Below are 17,252 nucleotides of genomic sequence, written 5' to 3'. Positions count from 1 at the left end.
CGCACAGAGTCAGACACGACTGAAGCGACTTAGCAGTAGCAAAAAAAAGCACAACTCGATTTGTTTTTATATCTAATTAGAATAAACCTGGGCTTCCCAGGTGCCTCAGGGGTAAAGAATCTGCCTGCCAATGCAGGAGATTCGGGTTGGATCCCTGGGTGGGGAAGATCCCCTGGAGGAGGAAATGGCAACCCACTCCAGTATTCTTGAGAAAAATCTCCTGAACAGAGGTGCCTGGTGGGTTACAGACCAGAGGGTCACTAAAGAGTCGGACATGACAGAACAACTGAGCAAAAGAGAAGGCACGTTCAAATATTAGACTGAAGTGAGTGATCAATAACACAGCTTTCTCAAATAGATTATCCTGATTTCCTCATTTCACAACATAAATTTTATTAGCAAAACTTGCACGTGTGTGCGTGCTTAGTCACTTCTGTTGTGTCCAACTCTTTGCAACCCAATGGACTGCAGCCTTCTAGGCTCCTCTGTCCATGGATTTTTCAAGCAAGAATACTGGAGTGAGTTGCCATGCTCTCCTCCGGGGGACCTTCCCAATCCAGGGATCAAACCCATATCTCCTGCATTGCAGGTGGATTCTTTACCACTGAGCCACTGGGGAATCCCCATTCTGTTTCCTAGACACTTACCAGATATATTATTTGTAAATATCTTCTCCTATTCTGTGGATTATATTTTCACTTTCTTGAATAATCATAAATATTTGAGTTTTGATAAAATCTTGCTTTTATACAAATGTATAGATATAGTCAACTTAAATGTTAGTTGGTGTTACATATAGAAGGGCTTCCCTGCTGGCTCAGTGGTAAAGAATCTGCCTGCCAATGCAGGAGATGCTGGTTCAATCCCTGGGTCAGGAAGATCCCCTGGAGAAGGAAATGGCAACCCACTCCAGTATTCTTGCCTGGGAAATCCCACGGACAGAAGAGCATGGTGGGTTACAGTCTGTGGGGTCACAAAAAGTCAGACATGACTTAGTGACTAAATAACAACAAATTACATATAGAATGGATGGACAACAGGTCCTACAACATAGCACAAGGAACTATATCCAATATCCTATGATAAACTGTAAGGGGAAAGAATATTAAAAAAGAATGTATATATGTATGTGTCACTGGCTCACTTTGCTCTACAGAAGAAATTAACACAACATTGAAATCAATTATACTTCCACTGAAAAAAAGAAACAGACACAGAGAACAAACTAGTGTTACCAGTGCAGAGAGGAAAACGGGGATGGGAAAGATAGGGGATAAAAGTATGAAGTAGAAAATAAACATAGTACAAGGACATATTGTACAACACAGGGAACATAGCCAGTATTTTATAACAGCTTTAAATAGAACGTACTTTTTAAAAACTGTCAATCACTCTGCTGTATACCTGAAACTTTCACATTGATTCCGCCACTAAGTTGTGTTCGACACTTCATGACCCCACGGACGGCAGCACGCCAGGCTTCCCTGTCCTTCACTGTCTCCCAGAGTTTGCTCAGACTCATGTCCATTCAGTCAGTGATGCTGTCTTAACCATCTCATCCTCAACATACTATACTCAACTACACTCAATTTTAAAAGAAATGTAGCAGTTGTTTTTTGAAAAAAAAAATTCTCTTTAAATTATTACTTATAAAAATTTGCTTTACTGTATGACACATATTCAAATGATCAGATAAACATTTCCTATAGAATGTGGCCTGTACAGAGAAGTGACGGGACCGTGAGTTCTGGTTGGGCCACGTGGTGCAGGGCATCGTGGGGGGTCTATCAGGCTCAGCGGGAAGCTGAGGGTCAAAGGCCACGGCTGTCAGGCTATGTTCTTCCTTCTTTCACCCAAGAAGTCATAGGTCTGCTCAGAAATGTCAAAAGGCTCATGGACCCCCTCCGGCGACAGCAGAACCTGGAGGACGCCCTCATTTTCCTGGTTTTGCTTGAGGAAGTTGGCGATGACCTTCCACCGGGCAGCCTCAGTCTCCTCCTCGGCCCACCTAAACGGGGGCAGGAGCGCGGAGTGCAGCAGGGGGAGCACGCAGTCGTGGTAGACCAGCAGGAACACGGCCGTCAGCAGCTCCCTGTCTCTCTGGAAACACACCAGCCACAACAGTCACTGTGAGCGGACCCGTGCCATTACTTCTCAAGTGTTACATCTAGGGACTCTGTTAACTGGAAGCCGTCGAGGGAGGTGGTGGGATGGAGGTGCCGGGGATAGGAATCCCCGGCAGGTAATGGGCTCTGAACCAGCTGTTCAGTCAGGACACGGACACAGCAGGAGTCACCTCGGGGACAAACGAGAGGTTCTCTCTGAGGGTCTGAGAGGGACTCCTTGAACCCAGGGTGCCCACTGAGCTCCACTGAGGGTCTCGCACACTCCATCAAGGAGACAGGGGCACTGGAGTCTAATTCTGGGGCAAAGGGCGGTTCCAGGTACATGGAACTAAGAAGACACAGTGTGAAGCCAGCTGGATCACTGAATTAGCCCAAGGCGTCACAGGAGAAGCGTAGCAGCCTGAAATCCAGAGAAAGGAGCCCAAGGAGTAAGGGTGTCTTGTCAACCCCTCCTCCCCCAGAGCAGGAGCCGGGTGACATCCCAAGGGCAGGCAGCCCAGCTCCACAGCTCAGGCGGGCATTGCAGGGGTGCAGGAGGTTTGCACTGAGACACGACCCCTCCAGGGGGAGCTGGAGAGGCTGCTTCTACAGACCCGAGGCCCAGCATCTGTCCACTACTGAGCAAGAGCAGCATTAAACCTGCCAATTTGGGTCGAACAGAAGCTCAAATAAGGATACAGTATATACACCTTTTTTTTTTCCTTTCAATTTTTAGTGTCTTTCTTTGTTCTCCCATGTTCCTTGAGGATAATGAAAAGTTCAGATTAAAAGTCCAAAAACCGTGGCCCATGGGCCCCATGCAGCCCACCTCCATCTCTTTTTATAGTCTTACAGAACCAGTCCTACTCAGGTGTTCAATACCGCCTGGAGCTGCCTTGCATTACAAAGGCAGAGTGGGGTGTTTGAGACAGAGAGCATGTGGCCTGCAAAGCCAAAAATATTTACTCTCTGGCCCTTTACCAAAACACTTTGTCAGTCTTGGACTAGAGCAGTCAAGCCACTGCACATTGATTGCTGCGAGCTCAGTCTGGTAACGACACGCTCTGGGCCACGGACGCACAGTCACGCGTGCTTTCAAAGTAAGGTGCAGCTTATGCCAATTTTCCTCTTACTTCTCTGTACCTGATATGGACTTTGAGAGCCAGGGAATTTTTTTTTTTAATGAGAGAAATCTGATAGGCAGCTGGAATACTTTGGCTTAGAAACTTCCCCTCAATTCAATAAAACTCAGTGGTCTGACTCTCTTGGTAAATGTCACATTGCACTTGAAAATATGTGGGTTATTTTAAAAGATTTTTGATATTGATTTCTAACATAATTCCACAGTTAGAAACATAAAAGAACAGACTCTGTATGGTTTCAATACCTTTAGACCATCAAATTTTTGTACTTGTTTTATGCCTCTGGATATGTTCCAGCATCTCCTATGGTCTATGGGAAGCTGAATAGAATTTGTAGCCTACTGTTGTGTGAAAATTGTATACATCTTAATTATGTTGAATTGGTTCATGGTGTTTTTCAGGTCCATTATATCCTTCTACTTTCCTGCATATTCATTCTATTCATTTTTGAGAGCTTGATATTGAAACACCAACTAAAAATCTTAGTTTATCTACTTAAAAAAACAACTGTAATATACAGTGGAATTGTATGTAACTTTGGTCTATATTTCCAACTTTCCTGTAAATGTGTTATCATACTTTCATAATTTAAAAAATAAAAAAGAAACAGAAAAAAAAATCTCCCCAAGGAACATGGGAGAAGATAAAGACACTAAAAATTGAAAGGAAAAAAAAAGTGTGTCTGAAATGACTAACTTGATCAAGTGTTTTTTTAAATGCTTAGAATTGATCACCCATAGCCTTCTTTGAAGGTGTCTTTGGAACCATAATAACAAGGTTGAACTGTCAACAGGGATTATGAGAATGGCCACTTCAGCTAAAGAAGACGTGCGGTTAGGACGTGTAGCGAACACTGAGCACAGAGCTGTGAAGTCTGGGGTGGACCGTCACGTTACCTTCTCTGATCTTTTTAACGTACTCTCTTTCTCAGCCCAGGAACTCTAAAAAGCAAACAGAAACACTAGATTAATGAGTATTCCCAAGTCTTTGCCACATCTCTGCAACTTCACTCTGTAAGTAAACTTACAGGCAGGGTTAAAAACGACATACAGAACCGGCTCACGTGAGCAGTGGATCTCTAGTTAGGCATCAAGTCCTAAGGACCCAAACCAGATGGAGTAGGCGGAATGTATCAGCAAGCGATTCTTCACAAGCTACAAGTAGGAACTAATTTAACAGGTTTGCCTGGTGGCTCAGACAGTAAAGAGCCCGCCTGCAATGCAGGAGACCGGGGTTCCATCCCTGGGTCAGGAAGATCCCCTGGAGAAGGGAATGGCTTTCCACCCCAGTATTCAGGCCTGGAGAATTCCACGGACAGAGGAGCCTGGAGGGCTACAGTCCATGGGGTCGCAAAGAGTTGGACACAGCTGAGTGACTAACACTTTCACTTTTAAGTAAATATTTCTAATCTGTGCACAAAGTTTCAGAAAAGCTTCTTTAAAGAAATAAAACACCCAGAGTTCAATTAGCCCCACAAAAGCATGAACTGAAGACCTTCTGGGGCCCAGCAGGCCTCCATCATGACACATACTACCCACCCTGAGTGCATCCATTATGTCTGACTCCTCCAAGAGCTTGGGGAAGGTGGCCAGTACTGGATTACTAATTAAATCTGAAATACAAAAGAACAGGAAGGATTTTATATAAGCTTCATCCAATGTAATTTATGGCAATAGACATACAAATATTCATTCAGATTGAAATTACTGTGCCACATGATTTGCTGATTACACACTCTACCCACTTCAACCTCTTGGAGGGCTGGAAGCTGTCCCCCCCCAATCCCCACCTGTCTCCACATCCACAACCCGGGGGTTCTGAAATGAGTCTGGTATCAAGTAGAGCTTTCAGGATGGGAGCAAGGTGGCTCTGAACAGAGTCAGACTGGAAAATCCCGATTTTCTTTCTGTGTTTTTTTCCCTACCTCCCTTTCCTCCTCATGACTGAAGTGTGGTGCGGTAAGAGGAATCTCCCAATTACAAGGCACCCATGCTCTCGGAAGGCTGAGTGGGAACCAGCAGGCACCCAGGGAAAGGAGGCGGAGGGCGGGCGGGTCCGGCCTGACTCCAGCTCCCCGTTGCTCGGGAGGACCTCGATGGTGGTGGGGACACTGAAAGGCGCAGGAGACGGCCATGTGCCTACATACTGTGCAGGAGAACACTGATATCTCACAGTCAACAAGGGCGCGTGCAAAGACACACACCAGGAAGGACACCCCACAAGTGGCAAGGGCAGTGACTTCCACAATCTTGTGTTCTCGGTTGAGAAAAATCCTTCCTCTAGGTCTTACGAGGTTTAGTCGGATGCTCAGATCCAAATAAAGTCAACAATTTTGAGTAGCCTTCTTACCTATAAAAAAAACCTAATAAGCCTTATCCTCTTTAAGGCGTCATGTCATTCATGAAGTTTTTCTAGAGTCACTGAAACCAATTCAAAGGCATGTGATGACCGAAAGGCTTAAACTGTGCTTCCTTTAGAGTTATAATTATTCCTTGAGGAGTGCTGGTGCTTCTCTGAGTTCCATTTCTACTTGCCTACCCAGGTATTGCGTCTCCAGGGAGAGAACATGTGTCTAACCACGAACCCCGCCTGTCCACGAGTGCTAAGCCATCCTGGGGTTCTCTCTCCTTACTCCATTCCGGCCACACTGCCTGCTTTCAATTGCAATTCCTCCAGTGCACTCAGCACTTTCTTGCCTTGGGTCTTCAGACACGCTGGTCCTTCTAGCCAGAAGGGATCCAAGCCCACCCATCTCCCCTGTATGTCTTACTCCTGTCTCAGGTCTTGTCTTACATATTCCTTGCTTGGAAAAGCCTTCCTTCATCCCACACATTAATTCAGGTCTTCCTAGTGTATGCTCTTATTGTGTATTTCCCTTCAGAACATTTACGGTTAAAAAGGATTATTCACATAACTTTGTGTTTGAAGTTTGTGGCTCCACCAGGATAAGGATACATGCCCTGGTGTGTAGTACCCACTCAATCAAGAATATCCAATAAAACGAAACTTTTTTAGAGGGAATTCTTACAACATATGCCAATCTCTAGCCAACTTCAATCATGTGTGACAACTCACTGATTTTTTTAAAGTTACTTTTTAACATTTTACTGGGGAAAAGTTTCAAGCTGACAAAAAAGTTGCAATATAGAACCCATGAATACCTCTCACTTGGTCTCACCAATTTTACTGATGTTTAAACTTCTTGCATTAAAACCAGTTATCTGGGGGTAATTTGTTCTCTTCCCAAAAGGAGGATATGTATACCAAACACCCAGTAAAAACATTATTAAAGACACTAAGGGAAAAATATGATTATATATGAAATTTGGGTCTCAAGTCTCCAGAATCTAAGATGTGAAAAGTGAATATGGTAAAGAACAGAACACATACTGAACTCATAGGATGCACGCTGAGCACAAGACTTTGCAAGTGAAGTCACTGATGGTCACTGATGCTCTTCTCAATATTTTATTCCAACTGTCGCCTTCAGAAGCAGAAGATACAGGCTGGCAGAGGTTACATTTACTCAAAGCATGGGGCACTGTGACAAGTGAGGAAACTACAAAGATGTCTCACCTGCACTGCTCAGGCTCATCCTGTCTTTCAGGAGAACATCTCCAAGAATCTGGCGATAAAATATCAACAAATGGACGCAGCACATGCTTCCAATTAATGTTTCTGGTAGTAGACTATTAAAGAAGAAAGAATACATTGTTTAACATATTCATTAAGCAATCCCCTATGATCCAACCTATGGTGCTGAAGCTGAAGCTCCAATACTTTGGCCACCTGACGCAAAGAACCGACTCACTGGAAAAGACCCTGATGCTGGGAAAGATTGAAGGCAGGAGGAGAAGGGGAAGACAGAGGATGAGCTGGTTGTTTGGCATCACCAGCTCGACGGACGTGAGTTTGAGTAAGCTCTCGGAGTTGGTGACAGACAGGGAAGCCTGGTGTGCCGCAGTCCATGGGGTCGCAAAGAGTCGGACACGACTGAGCGACTGAACGTGACTGAACCGAGCTGGTGGTGCTTTTTATTTTATTTTATTATTATTATTTTTGGTGGTGCTTTTTAAATGTATACTCATCAGTCTAATGAAGAGTTCTGAGTTTTGCTTAATTATTGAAAAGAATGTTAAGAAAAATTTCCTTAATGTTAAGTCTAAGTTAATGTTATATAAGTTAACTATAACATGTTGGCCATGTTAAACTTCAAAAAACTTTTATTTTTATGTGTATACTTTCAAGTCACAACTCTGAGTTACAATTTCTGTTCCACGTTTGCATACACATCCATGTCAAATGTCAAATAGAAAATAAAAGTCATCAATTAGAAAGAACGGGACTAGTCAGCTGCCGAGTTTTAACAAAGCCGTGTTGCCACCCCCACCCGCTGTGATGAATGCAGAGGAAACACGAATTCAAGCTTTTCACCATGCTGGGTGGGACACAGGAGGGTGTGACAGATCAGACTGAATTCTGACTTTGCTACTTCCAAGCTATGTGCTTTGGAGTTAATTTTATCCTTGAGTTTTGGTTTCTTCATTTGTAGAACACAGATAGTCATACCTGCATTTCAGGTTATTAAAAAGATTAAAATGAGGTAAATGCGGAAAGCTTAAGGGAATGCCTGGTACATAGTAAGTGTTCGAGAACAAAAAAATTTCAATATTGAAGGTAAGTTGATATCAGTTTAAAATAGACCATAAGAACTTTAGGATGTTGTATGTAATTTTCATGGTAACCAGAAAGAAAAAAATCTATACACAAAAGGTAATGAAAAGGGAATCAAAATGGATCACTGTGAAAATGTCAATTAAAACCAAAAGATGGCAGTAAGGGGGGAAATGAGGGACAAAAAAAAAAAAAAAAAACCTAGGATGTACAGAAAATGGATAACAAAATACAATTGAGTCCTTCCACATTAGCAATTACTTTAAATGTAAGTGGATTAAACTCCTCAGTCCAAAGACACAGATTGGCAGAATAGATTTTTTTAAAAACAGGATCCAACTGTATTCTATCTACAAGAGACCCACTTTAGATGTAAGGACATTCATAGGTTGAAAATAAAAGGATAGTTAATATTCCATACAAATAGTTAACAAAGAGAGAAGATATACTGCTCAGATATACTGATATCAGACAGGAGACTTTAAGGCCAAAAGGCTGTTACAAGAGACAATGAAAGATGTTCTACAATGATAAGAGGGCCAATTCATTAAGAAAACATAACAACTATAAACATATACAATAAACATCAGAGCTGCTAGAAATATGAAGTGCACACTGACAGAAGCGAAGAGAGAAACAGGTCTGCGATCACAGGAGGAGACCTCAGTACTCCCCCTCCAGCAAGGGACAGAACGACCAGCATGCAGGCATGCCATGTTGCTTCAGTCGTGTCTGACTCTGTGCGGCCTTATGGACTGCAGCCTGCCAGGCTTCTTGTGCCTGGAGGAAAACCAGACAGATCAGGAAGGAAAGAGAACCTGAACTACACTGTAGACCAACTGTAACTGACAGACGTATACAGAACACTGCCCAGTAGCAGAATATACATTTTTCTCAAGTGATCAAGGAACATTCTCCAAGATAGCCATATGCTGGACACAAAATAAGTCCTAACAATTTAAAAGACAACTTATATAAAGTATGCTTTCTTTTTTCCCCCCAAAGTATCTTTTCTGATCGCAATGGAATGAAGCTAGAAACCAACAGCAGAAGAAAAACTGGAAAATTCACAGCTATGTGGATATTAAACCTGAAGCCGGGGGCTTCTCTGGTGGTCCAGTGATGGAGAGTCTGTCTTGCAATGTAGGGAATGTGGGTTCAATCCCTGGTCGGAGAACTAAGACCCCACATGCTGAGGAGCAACTAATGCCCGCGTGCCACAGCTGGAGGGCCCACAGAGACCCCAGATGACATGAAGATGCTTCACGCTGCAGCCAAGACGCGACACAGCCAGAGAGACAGTCTACAGACCAGACACCGGGTGCACACAGCACTAGCGGGGACCGAGCCCTGGGGCTGCCCTGAGCAGACACTCGAGAAAACGTCCTGAGTCACCCCAAACACACATTTTCTAAGTGTCATGTTTAGAAGCACATGAACTCTGTCGCTAAGCATGAAGAGTGACCACAGAAGAAATCTCAAAAGCCTGGCAAACAATGTACTCTTATCAAAGGGGAAGATGTCTTTGAGCTAAGAAAAACCACCTCACCTTACAAAGGATATCTTAGTTTCAGAAATTAACCCTTTATTCTAATTTCTAGGATGAGAATTTTAGAAGGGAAAGTTAATCACACAGGTAACATCCAGGCTTCTAGTCAGTTGGAAGAGAACAGAATGAATGTGACCTCCATGGGGAGTTTCACATAATTTAGATAAGAAACCTTGACCACTCCATAACCCTTGCACTTCTAGAAATGTCAAAAATGCAAGATAGATTCTCTTACCACACTTAAATTCATATACCACATTTGGTACACAGAGTCAGAAGTCATCTTTTTCCAACCCTAATAAAATTCTGATCTTGTGTATACCTGACCTAGACGTCAAGGACTGGCTGCGGGGAACACGGAAGCTGCCCTGATGCCACCACGTGCCTTCTTGTTTTCACGCTGTGATTCCCAAGGCTTATCCTGCCTCCCACCCTCTGCTCTGTGGCTCATGTGGGCAGTGTTTCAGGGGCATGCCCAAACTCGTCGCATGCTGAAAAACAGCCATTAATTCTGCAAGGGGAAGGGGTGGAACCTTCCTTCCATCCTCCCCTCCCCTTCTCTCCCAGAGCAGCCTGCTTGCTCCATCTGGCAGGCACTGCGGCCAGCCTGTGGGAGAGGTCTTCAGAGCCCACTGTGTGGGCACTCCTTTCCTTCTGGCACCTCACCATAACACAAAGCAATGCTGCTGGCTCTTTATCAGAGTTTCCTTTAGGGAAATTCTTTGATTTTCCCAAACCCAAGATGGCCAGAAAGTTCTAAGCTGAAGAAGTAAAGATATACCTTTCTGACCTCACAGAGAGACCAGCAGAAGTACAATAAACATGATAACAGGCCCCGGGCAAGTAACTTCCTGGTGCTTCCCTGGGGGCTCAGATGGTAAAGAATCTGCCTGCAAGGCAGGAGACCTGGGTTCAATCCCTGGGTCAGGAAGATCTGCTGGAGAAGGGAATGGCAACCCACTCCAGTATTCTTGCCTGGAGAATTCCATGGACAGAGGAGGCTGGCGGGCTACAGTCCATGGGGTTGGAAATAGTTGGACACGACTGAGCAACTAACACACAAGTAACACTGCTACTTCCTTTATTTTTAGCAACAATACAATGGAAGTAAAAGAGAAAAAAAAGATGAGATACATCAGAAAGGCAAAGGAAAATAAATTTATAGCAAATTTATACCCAGACATATAGCCTACTCCCACAGACCAGGGTTTCTCAGGATTCAGAGCCAATGCACTGGGAGCCTGGGTCTAAATCTAGGGCTTTCCCTCATCAGGAGTTTAAAAACATGTCTTTGGTTTAGGATTTGATATGTACACATGGCTATGTTTAAAATGGATAACCAACAAGGACTTACTGTAAAAAAAAAAAAAACAATTAAAAAATAATTTAAAAAATTAAAAGTAAAGCAGAGAGAGAAAAAGCATGCATTTGGTCAAATCATATCAAGTTACATCCCATCAAAAAACAGCTCCAAAATCAGAAAACCAAGTCTTGGTGAAAGGTAAGGATCTATTTGCTCCCTGTTTTGTCTCAGCTGAGGGTGCACACAATCACAGTTGTCTCTGTAAAAGGAGATCCAGGCATAGGATTCCGCGGCCGCTTCTCTGGTCAAGAAAATTAGTCCAGGGCTTCTCCAGTGGCTCAGTGGGGGAGAATCCGCCTGCCAATGCCAGTGACGTGGGTTCCGGGAAGATCCCATGTGTAGTGGGGCAACTAAGCCTGTACACCACTTCTGAGCCTGTGTCATAGAGCCCAGGAACCACAGCTGTTGAGCCCACGCCCCAGAGCCCTTGCTCTGCAACAAGAAAAGCCATAGCAATCAGAAGCCCACGCACTGCAGCTAGAGAGTAGCCCCTACTTGCTGCAACTAGAGAAGAGAAAGCCCGTGTGCAGCAACGAAGAGCCAGGGCAGCCAAAAATAAATACATAAAAAGAAGACGAGTCCACATTGATTCACCCGCTCCTGACAGCCTAGGAGACACACAGGGAACACTGCTGGCTTGTGAGAGGGCAGGATGAAGCTGGCCAGCAAGGATACGGGGGAAACTGGGCACTGATAGATTATAATTGGGCTTCCTTCCCTTGGCTCTACCCACATTGGTATATGACCCTTGGCGTAACAAAAAAGAGTCCCTGTCCTTTCTTTTCAGGCAGAGAAATTTGGCTAAACAAAGATGATGGTGTTTTTTTTTTTTTTTTTTTGTAGCATGTGGGACTAGTTCCCTGACCAAAGATCAAACCTGTGCCTCCTGCAGTGGAAGTGCAGTGTCTTAACCACAGGACTGCCAGGGAAGTCTCAAAAGATGAAGTTCTTAAGCACCAGGGAGTGGGGACAGAGGTGGGGCAGACTTTTGGAGCAGAGAAGGAGGAAGGCTATTGGTAGAATTGTGTGTGTGTGTGCCCAGTCATGTTCGACTCTTTGCAAACCCAGGGACTCCGTCAGGCTCCTCTTTTCGTGGAGTTTTCCAGGCAAGAATACTGGAGCGGGTTGCCATGCCCTCCTCCAGGGTATCTTCCCGACCCAGGGATAGAATCCAAATCTCCTGCATCTCCTGCATGGCAGGCAGATTCTTTACCACTGAGCCACTGGGGAAGCCCCATTGGTAGCATTAATGCCTTCTTTTTCCACCCACTATGAGAAGCAGGTCAGGGAGAGGAGATTGAGCAGGGTTAACCCCACCTCAAGGCCCACCTCCAGGACACACCTGCACCCAGCCTCTTACCTTGAATCCACAGCACAGCCCTTGCACCATAGCCCATGGCTCTGCAGCAGGGCCCGGGCCTCTGGCTTCTCCCTGCCCACAGCCTGTCTCTGGGACAGCCTGCCTGAGGCCACAGTCCTACTGGCAGGTCCCAAGGCCCACACTGGACACTAACAGGAGTGCACATTTCTGGATTCTGCAAGTCAGTCAGTTGGTCAGTTCAGTCGCTCAGTCATGTCCGACGCTTTATGATCCCATGGACTGCAGCACGCCAGGCCTCCCTGTCCAACACCAACTTCTACCCAAACCCATGTCCATCGAGTCAGTGATGACATCCAATCAACTCATCCTCTGTTGTTCCCTTCTCCTCCTGCCCTCAATCTTTCCCAGCATCAGGGTCTTTTCAAATGAATCAGCTCTTCGCATCAGGTGGCCAAAGTATTGGAGTTTCAGCTTCAACATCAGTCTTGTCAATGAATATTCAGGACTGATTTCCTTTAGGATAGACTGGTTGGATTTCCTTGCAGTCCAAGGGACTCTCAAGAGTCTTCTCCAACACCGTAGTTCAAAAGTATCAATTCTTCGGTGCTCAGCTTCCTTTATAATCCAACTCTCATTTCCATACATGACCACTGGAAAAACCATAGCCTTGACTACATGGACCTTTGTTGGCAAAGTAATGTCTCTGCTTTTTAATATGCTACCTAGGTTGGTCATAACTTTTCTTCCAAGGAGTAAGTGTCTTTTAATTTCATGGCTGCAATCACCATCTGCAGTGATTTTGGAGCCCAAAAAAGTAAAGTCAGCCACTGTTTCCATTGTTTCTCCATCTATTTGCCATGAAGTGAAGGGACCGCATGCCATGATCTTAGTTTTCTGAATGTTGAGCTTTAAGTCAACTTTTTCACTCTCCTCTTTCACTTTCATCAAGAGGCTTTTTAGTTCTTCTTTGCTTTCTGCCATAACGGTGGTGTCATCTGCATTTCTGAGGTTATTGATATTTCTCCCAGCAATCTTTTGATTCCAGCTTGAGCTTCATCCAGCCCAGTGTTTCTCATAAGTTAAATAAGCAGGGTGACAATATACAGCCTTGACATACTCCTTTTCCTATTTGGAACCAGTCTGTTGCTCCATGTCCAGTTCTAACCGTTGCTTCCTGACCTGCATACAGGTTTCTCAAGAGGCAGGTCAAGTGGTCTGGTGAATATTCCCACCTCTATCAGAATTTTCCACAGTTTGTTGTGATCCACACAGTCAAAGGCTTTGGCATAGTCAATAAAGCAGAAATAGATGTTTTTCTGGAATTCTCTTGCTTTTTTGATGATCCAGGGGATGTTGGCAATTTGATCTCTGGTTCCTCTGCCTTTTCTTTAAAACCAGCTTGAACATCTGGAAGTTCATGGCTCACGTATTGCTGAAGCCTGGCTTGGAGCATTTTAAGCATTACTTTACTGGAGTGTGAGATGAGTGCAACTGTGCGCTAGTTTGAACATCCTTTGGCATTGCCTTTCTTTGGGACTGGAATGAAAACTGACCTTTTCCAGTCCTGTGGCCACTGCTGAGTTTTCCAAATGTGCTGGCATATTGAATGCAGCACTTTTACAGCATCATCTTTCAGGATGTGAAATAGCTCAACTGGAATTCCATCACCCCACTAACTCTGTTTGTAGGGATGCTTCCTAAGGCCCACTTGACTTCACATCCCAGGATGTCTGGCTCTAGGTGAGTGATCTCACCATCATGATTATCTGGGCATGAAGATCCTTTTTGTACAGTTCTTCAATGTATTCTTGCCACCTCTTCTTAATATCTTCTGCTTCTGTTAGGTCCATATCATTTCTGTCCTTTATTGAGCCCATCTTTGCATGAAGTGTTCCCTTGGTATCTCTGATCCCTTGGTATCCCTTGGATCCTCAAAGTGGAGCCCAATTTCATGATGGCCCTCAGGGCTCTCCCTGGGCTCTGGGAGGAGAGTCGCGTGCACACAGAGATGAGATGAGGGAGGCCAGGGACCACAGGCGGCAGGGCAGAGCTTTTACAGCGGCAGGAAGAGCTCTACCCTGAAATCACTTCACAAACATTTTTCGGGTGCCTACTATGTACAACAAGGGCCTCTGTTCCTGAGGTCGGGGCTGAGGGCTGAGGGAGAATCCAGGACACAGAACAACATTTACGGCTTTGGGAGAATGGGCCTGTCGATCTGACCACTGCTCACCCAGTCAGATTGATGTCTAGATTGTAAAGCATATCTCCAAGCCAGTATGTGAAGCCAAAAGAAACACTATTAAAAGCTGTACTTGAAAGATATGCTTGGAAGTGCTTTAGACTTTGGAAAGCTTATCAACCAGAGAAGCAGCAGGTGACTGAAGAAGTAGGAAGAATGAGGCCGAACAGGAACAGCTTTCCTTTTACAAAGACCACTCCTGTGCTGCTGCTTCTTTTTTTATCCTGAAAAACAAAAATTGTCCAAGAAAAGACTGGCCAAAAAGGGGGAGTTTATAGGCTCTGTGGACATCCGGGGTGGCGGGCAGGGCAGCGGGGAGCCAAGAGTGAATACTACCCATGAGTACACAATTAATGGTTGTTGAAAGATTGAACTGTTAACACTATCATTATGAAACACATTTCAGTACTAGTGATAAGAACAAGGGATACTTAAACTGGGAGTGTGATCTCAAGCGAGGAAAGCAGCCGCTCACGAGTGCTCCAAGTCTCCCCGACCCCTGAGTGCCCGGCAGCAGTCAGCAGGTCACGGGGGGCTGCCCGGCTGCCCCTTCTCTGTTCTCGAGCCACGCCCTTCCGCCCACCCTCCTATGCTGCATGTTCTCCACAGCCCCACATCATCCAATGGCGCCTCCTCCAAAACTCCAAGGCCTGATCTGAACTTCTCTGATCTTACCAGCTACATAGCACATCCTCATTTGAATAAGTTATATGACAGCACTGCCATCTGCTATTATGTTTACATTTATCTACACATATGATATTTACATTTATTTACTCACATGACAATACTGGGGCTTCCTGGCGGCTCACACATTAAAGCAACGCAGGAGACCCGGGCTCGATTCCTGGGTCGGGAAGACCCCCTGGAGCAGGAGAGGGCAACCCACTCCAGCATTCTTGCCTGGGAAATCCCATGGACAGAGGAGCCTGGTGGGCTATACAGTTCACAGGGTCACAAAGAGCTGGACATGACTGATCCACTGAGTACACATATGATAATAATACTAATAATTATTGTGATACTTATTGTGTATTACTGTGAGGCATGTACCATAAATACTAGGCAAATGCTTTATATATTTTCATTTCCGTAAACCTCATTAAAGCTTGAGGGGCTTGATATTATTATTATGTCCATTTTAAAAACATAGACCTTGAGACCCTGAGAAAGATGGTAAATGGCCTGTCCAAGAGATTACTGAGTTGGAAATGGCTAGACCTGGGATGCTACCAGTGTAAAAGCTCCCTAAAGAATATGCAAACTAGAAACACCATGAGATACCACTAATCACTTATTAAAATGGGCAAAACAGGAAAAAATCGATCATATCAAATGCTGTCAAGAATATTGGAGTAACAGGAACTCTCACACGTTGCTGGAGAGAGTATACAACAGCCTGGTCATATTGGAAAACAGTTTGGCAATTTCTTATAAAGTTAAGCAAAGGCCAGATGATCCAGTAATCTCATAAGAAAGGAAGACATAAGTCCACACACACAAACAACTCTTATGCAAATATTTAGAGTAGCTTTATTCATGATTGCCCAAACCTACAAACAACCCAAATGTCTCTGAACTGGTGAATAAACAAACACATTGTGTATATCCATCAAATGGAATACCAGTTAGAACAAAAAGGAGCAAACCACTAACACATGGGGCTTCCCAGGTGGCTCCGTGGTAAAGAATCCTCCTGTCAGTGAAGGAGACGCAGGAGACTTGGGTTCGATCCCTGGGTTGGGAAGATCCCCTGGAGAAGGCAATGGCAACTCACTCCAGCATTCTTGCCTGGGAAATCCCATGGACAGAGGAGCCTGGCGGGCTACAGTCCATGGGGTCGAAAAAGAGCCGGACACGACTTAGGCAACTGAGCACGCATGCAGGCGCACACTGACACACACAACTGCATGGACACATCTCAGTTATGTTACGCTAGATGAAAGAAGCCAGACTCAAAGGCTATGCATTGTGTGATTCCATTTGTAGACCATTCTGGAAAAGGTAAAACTGGGAAAAGAAAACTGATCAACTGTTGCCTGAGACCACAGCCAGAGATTTGATTACAAAGGGGCATGAGATCACTCTTTAGAGTGACAGAAATATTCTTTATCTTGACTGTGTGGTAGCTACATGACTGTATACACTTGTCAAAACTCAAAGAACTTAAAGTAAAAGGGGTAAATTTTACTTGCGTGTAAATTATACCTCAATAAACCTGACATTTAAAAAAGTTCCCCAGGGAATTTCCTGGCAATCCAGTGGTTAGGACTCTGAGCTCTCACTGCTGAGGTCATGAGTTCAATCCCTGGTCTGGGAACTAAGATCTCACAAGCCATGTGGTGTGGCCAAAAAAAAAAAAAAATTCATGATGATTTTTTTTAAAAAGTTCCCCAAAGCTCCCTAAGAGAAGGATCACGGATGATAAGCCCTGCTTAGTCAAAAGCTTCTATACTACTTTTGACCATATCTATGATTTGTACTAACTGGCAAACTGAAGAGTAAGTTAATCTGAAATGTGTTATTATTCCATTTCCCTACTGATCCTTGGCTGAAGAATCAGTGAGGAAAAAACCAAAAAGCTAACAAAGGGTGCGTGAGCAGGAAGAGCAGCTGGAAGGAGAGAAGGTCCATAAACGCCAAACGAGCCCAAGCTCACCAGACAGGTAACCGTGGGCACTGACCTCAGCGTGCTCCTTGATCTTCTGTTCAAAGATCTCAGTTTCACTAGAAGTTGAGGCTGCCTCCTCATTGTCATCAACTGATGGAAAACACTACCATGTGCTTTTAAAAAAGAAAAAATAAGTATCAAAACTTAGTGCTTAGGCAGTGAATGTGATAAAACAGTATTTTACA

At 44.4% G+C, this 17,252-nt stretch overlaps 1 protein-coding gene across 5 annotated transcripts in view; it reads right to left on the bottom strand.

The window, feature by feature from the left end:
• Positions 1-1,643: 1,643 nt before the first annotated feature.
• Positions 1,644-17,252, bottom strand: part of NPHP1 (nephrocystin 1) — a 65,666-nt gene continuing 50,057 nt past the window's right edge. For 2 of the 5 annotated variants that reach the window (XM_043467746.1, XM_043467747.1), the window contains exons 16-20: positions 17,081-17,180; positions 6,824-6,936; positions 4,786-4,859; positions 4,144-4,188; positions 1,644-2,100 (exon numbers count right to left, since the gene is read on the bottom strand). In XM_043467746.1, the coding sequence (XP_043323681.1) occupies positions 1,828-2,100; positions 4,144-4,188; positions 4,786-4,859; positions 6,824-6,936; positions 17,081-17,180 (605 nt within the window). In that variant the 3' untranslated portion in view covers positions 1,644-1,827. Of the gene's footprint in view, positions 2,101-4,143; positions 4,189-4,785; positions 4,860-6,823; positions 6,937-15,158; positions 15,334-15,534; positions 16,188-17,080; positions 17,181-17,252 lie in introns of those variants that run through there. The other 3 variants (XM_043467750.1, XM_043467749.1, XM_043467748.1) reach the window with 3 other exon arrangements.

Source organism: Cervus canadensis, chromosome 5 (genome assembly GCF_019320065.1).
Source record: "Cervus canadensis isolate Bull #8, Minnesota chromosome 5, ASM1932006v1, whole genome shotgun sequence".
NCBI classification, from domain to species: domain Eukaryota; kingdom Metazoa; phylum Chordata; class Mammalia; order Artiodactyla; family Cervidae; genus Cervus; species Cervus canadensis.
Note: the sequence above shows the minus strand (reverse complement) of the source record. Positions and strands in the feature narration are given on the sequence as shown.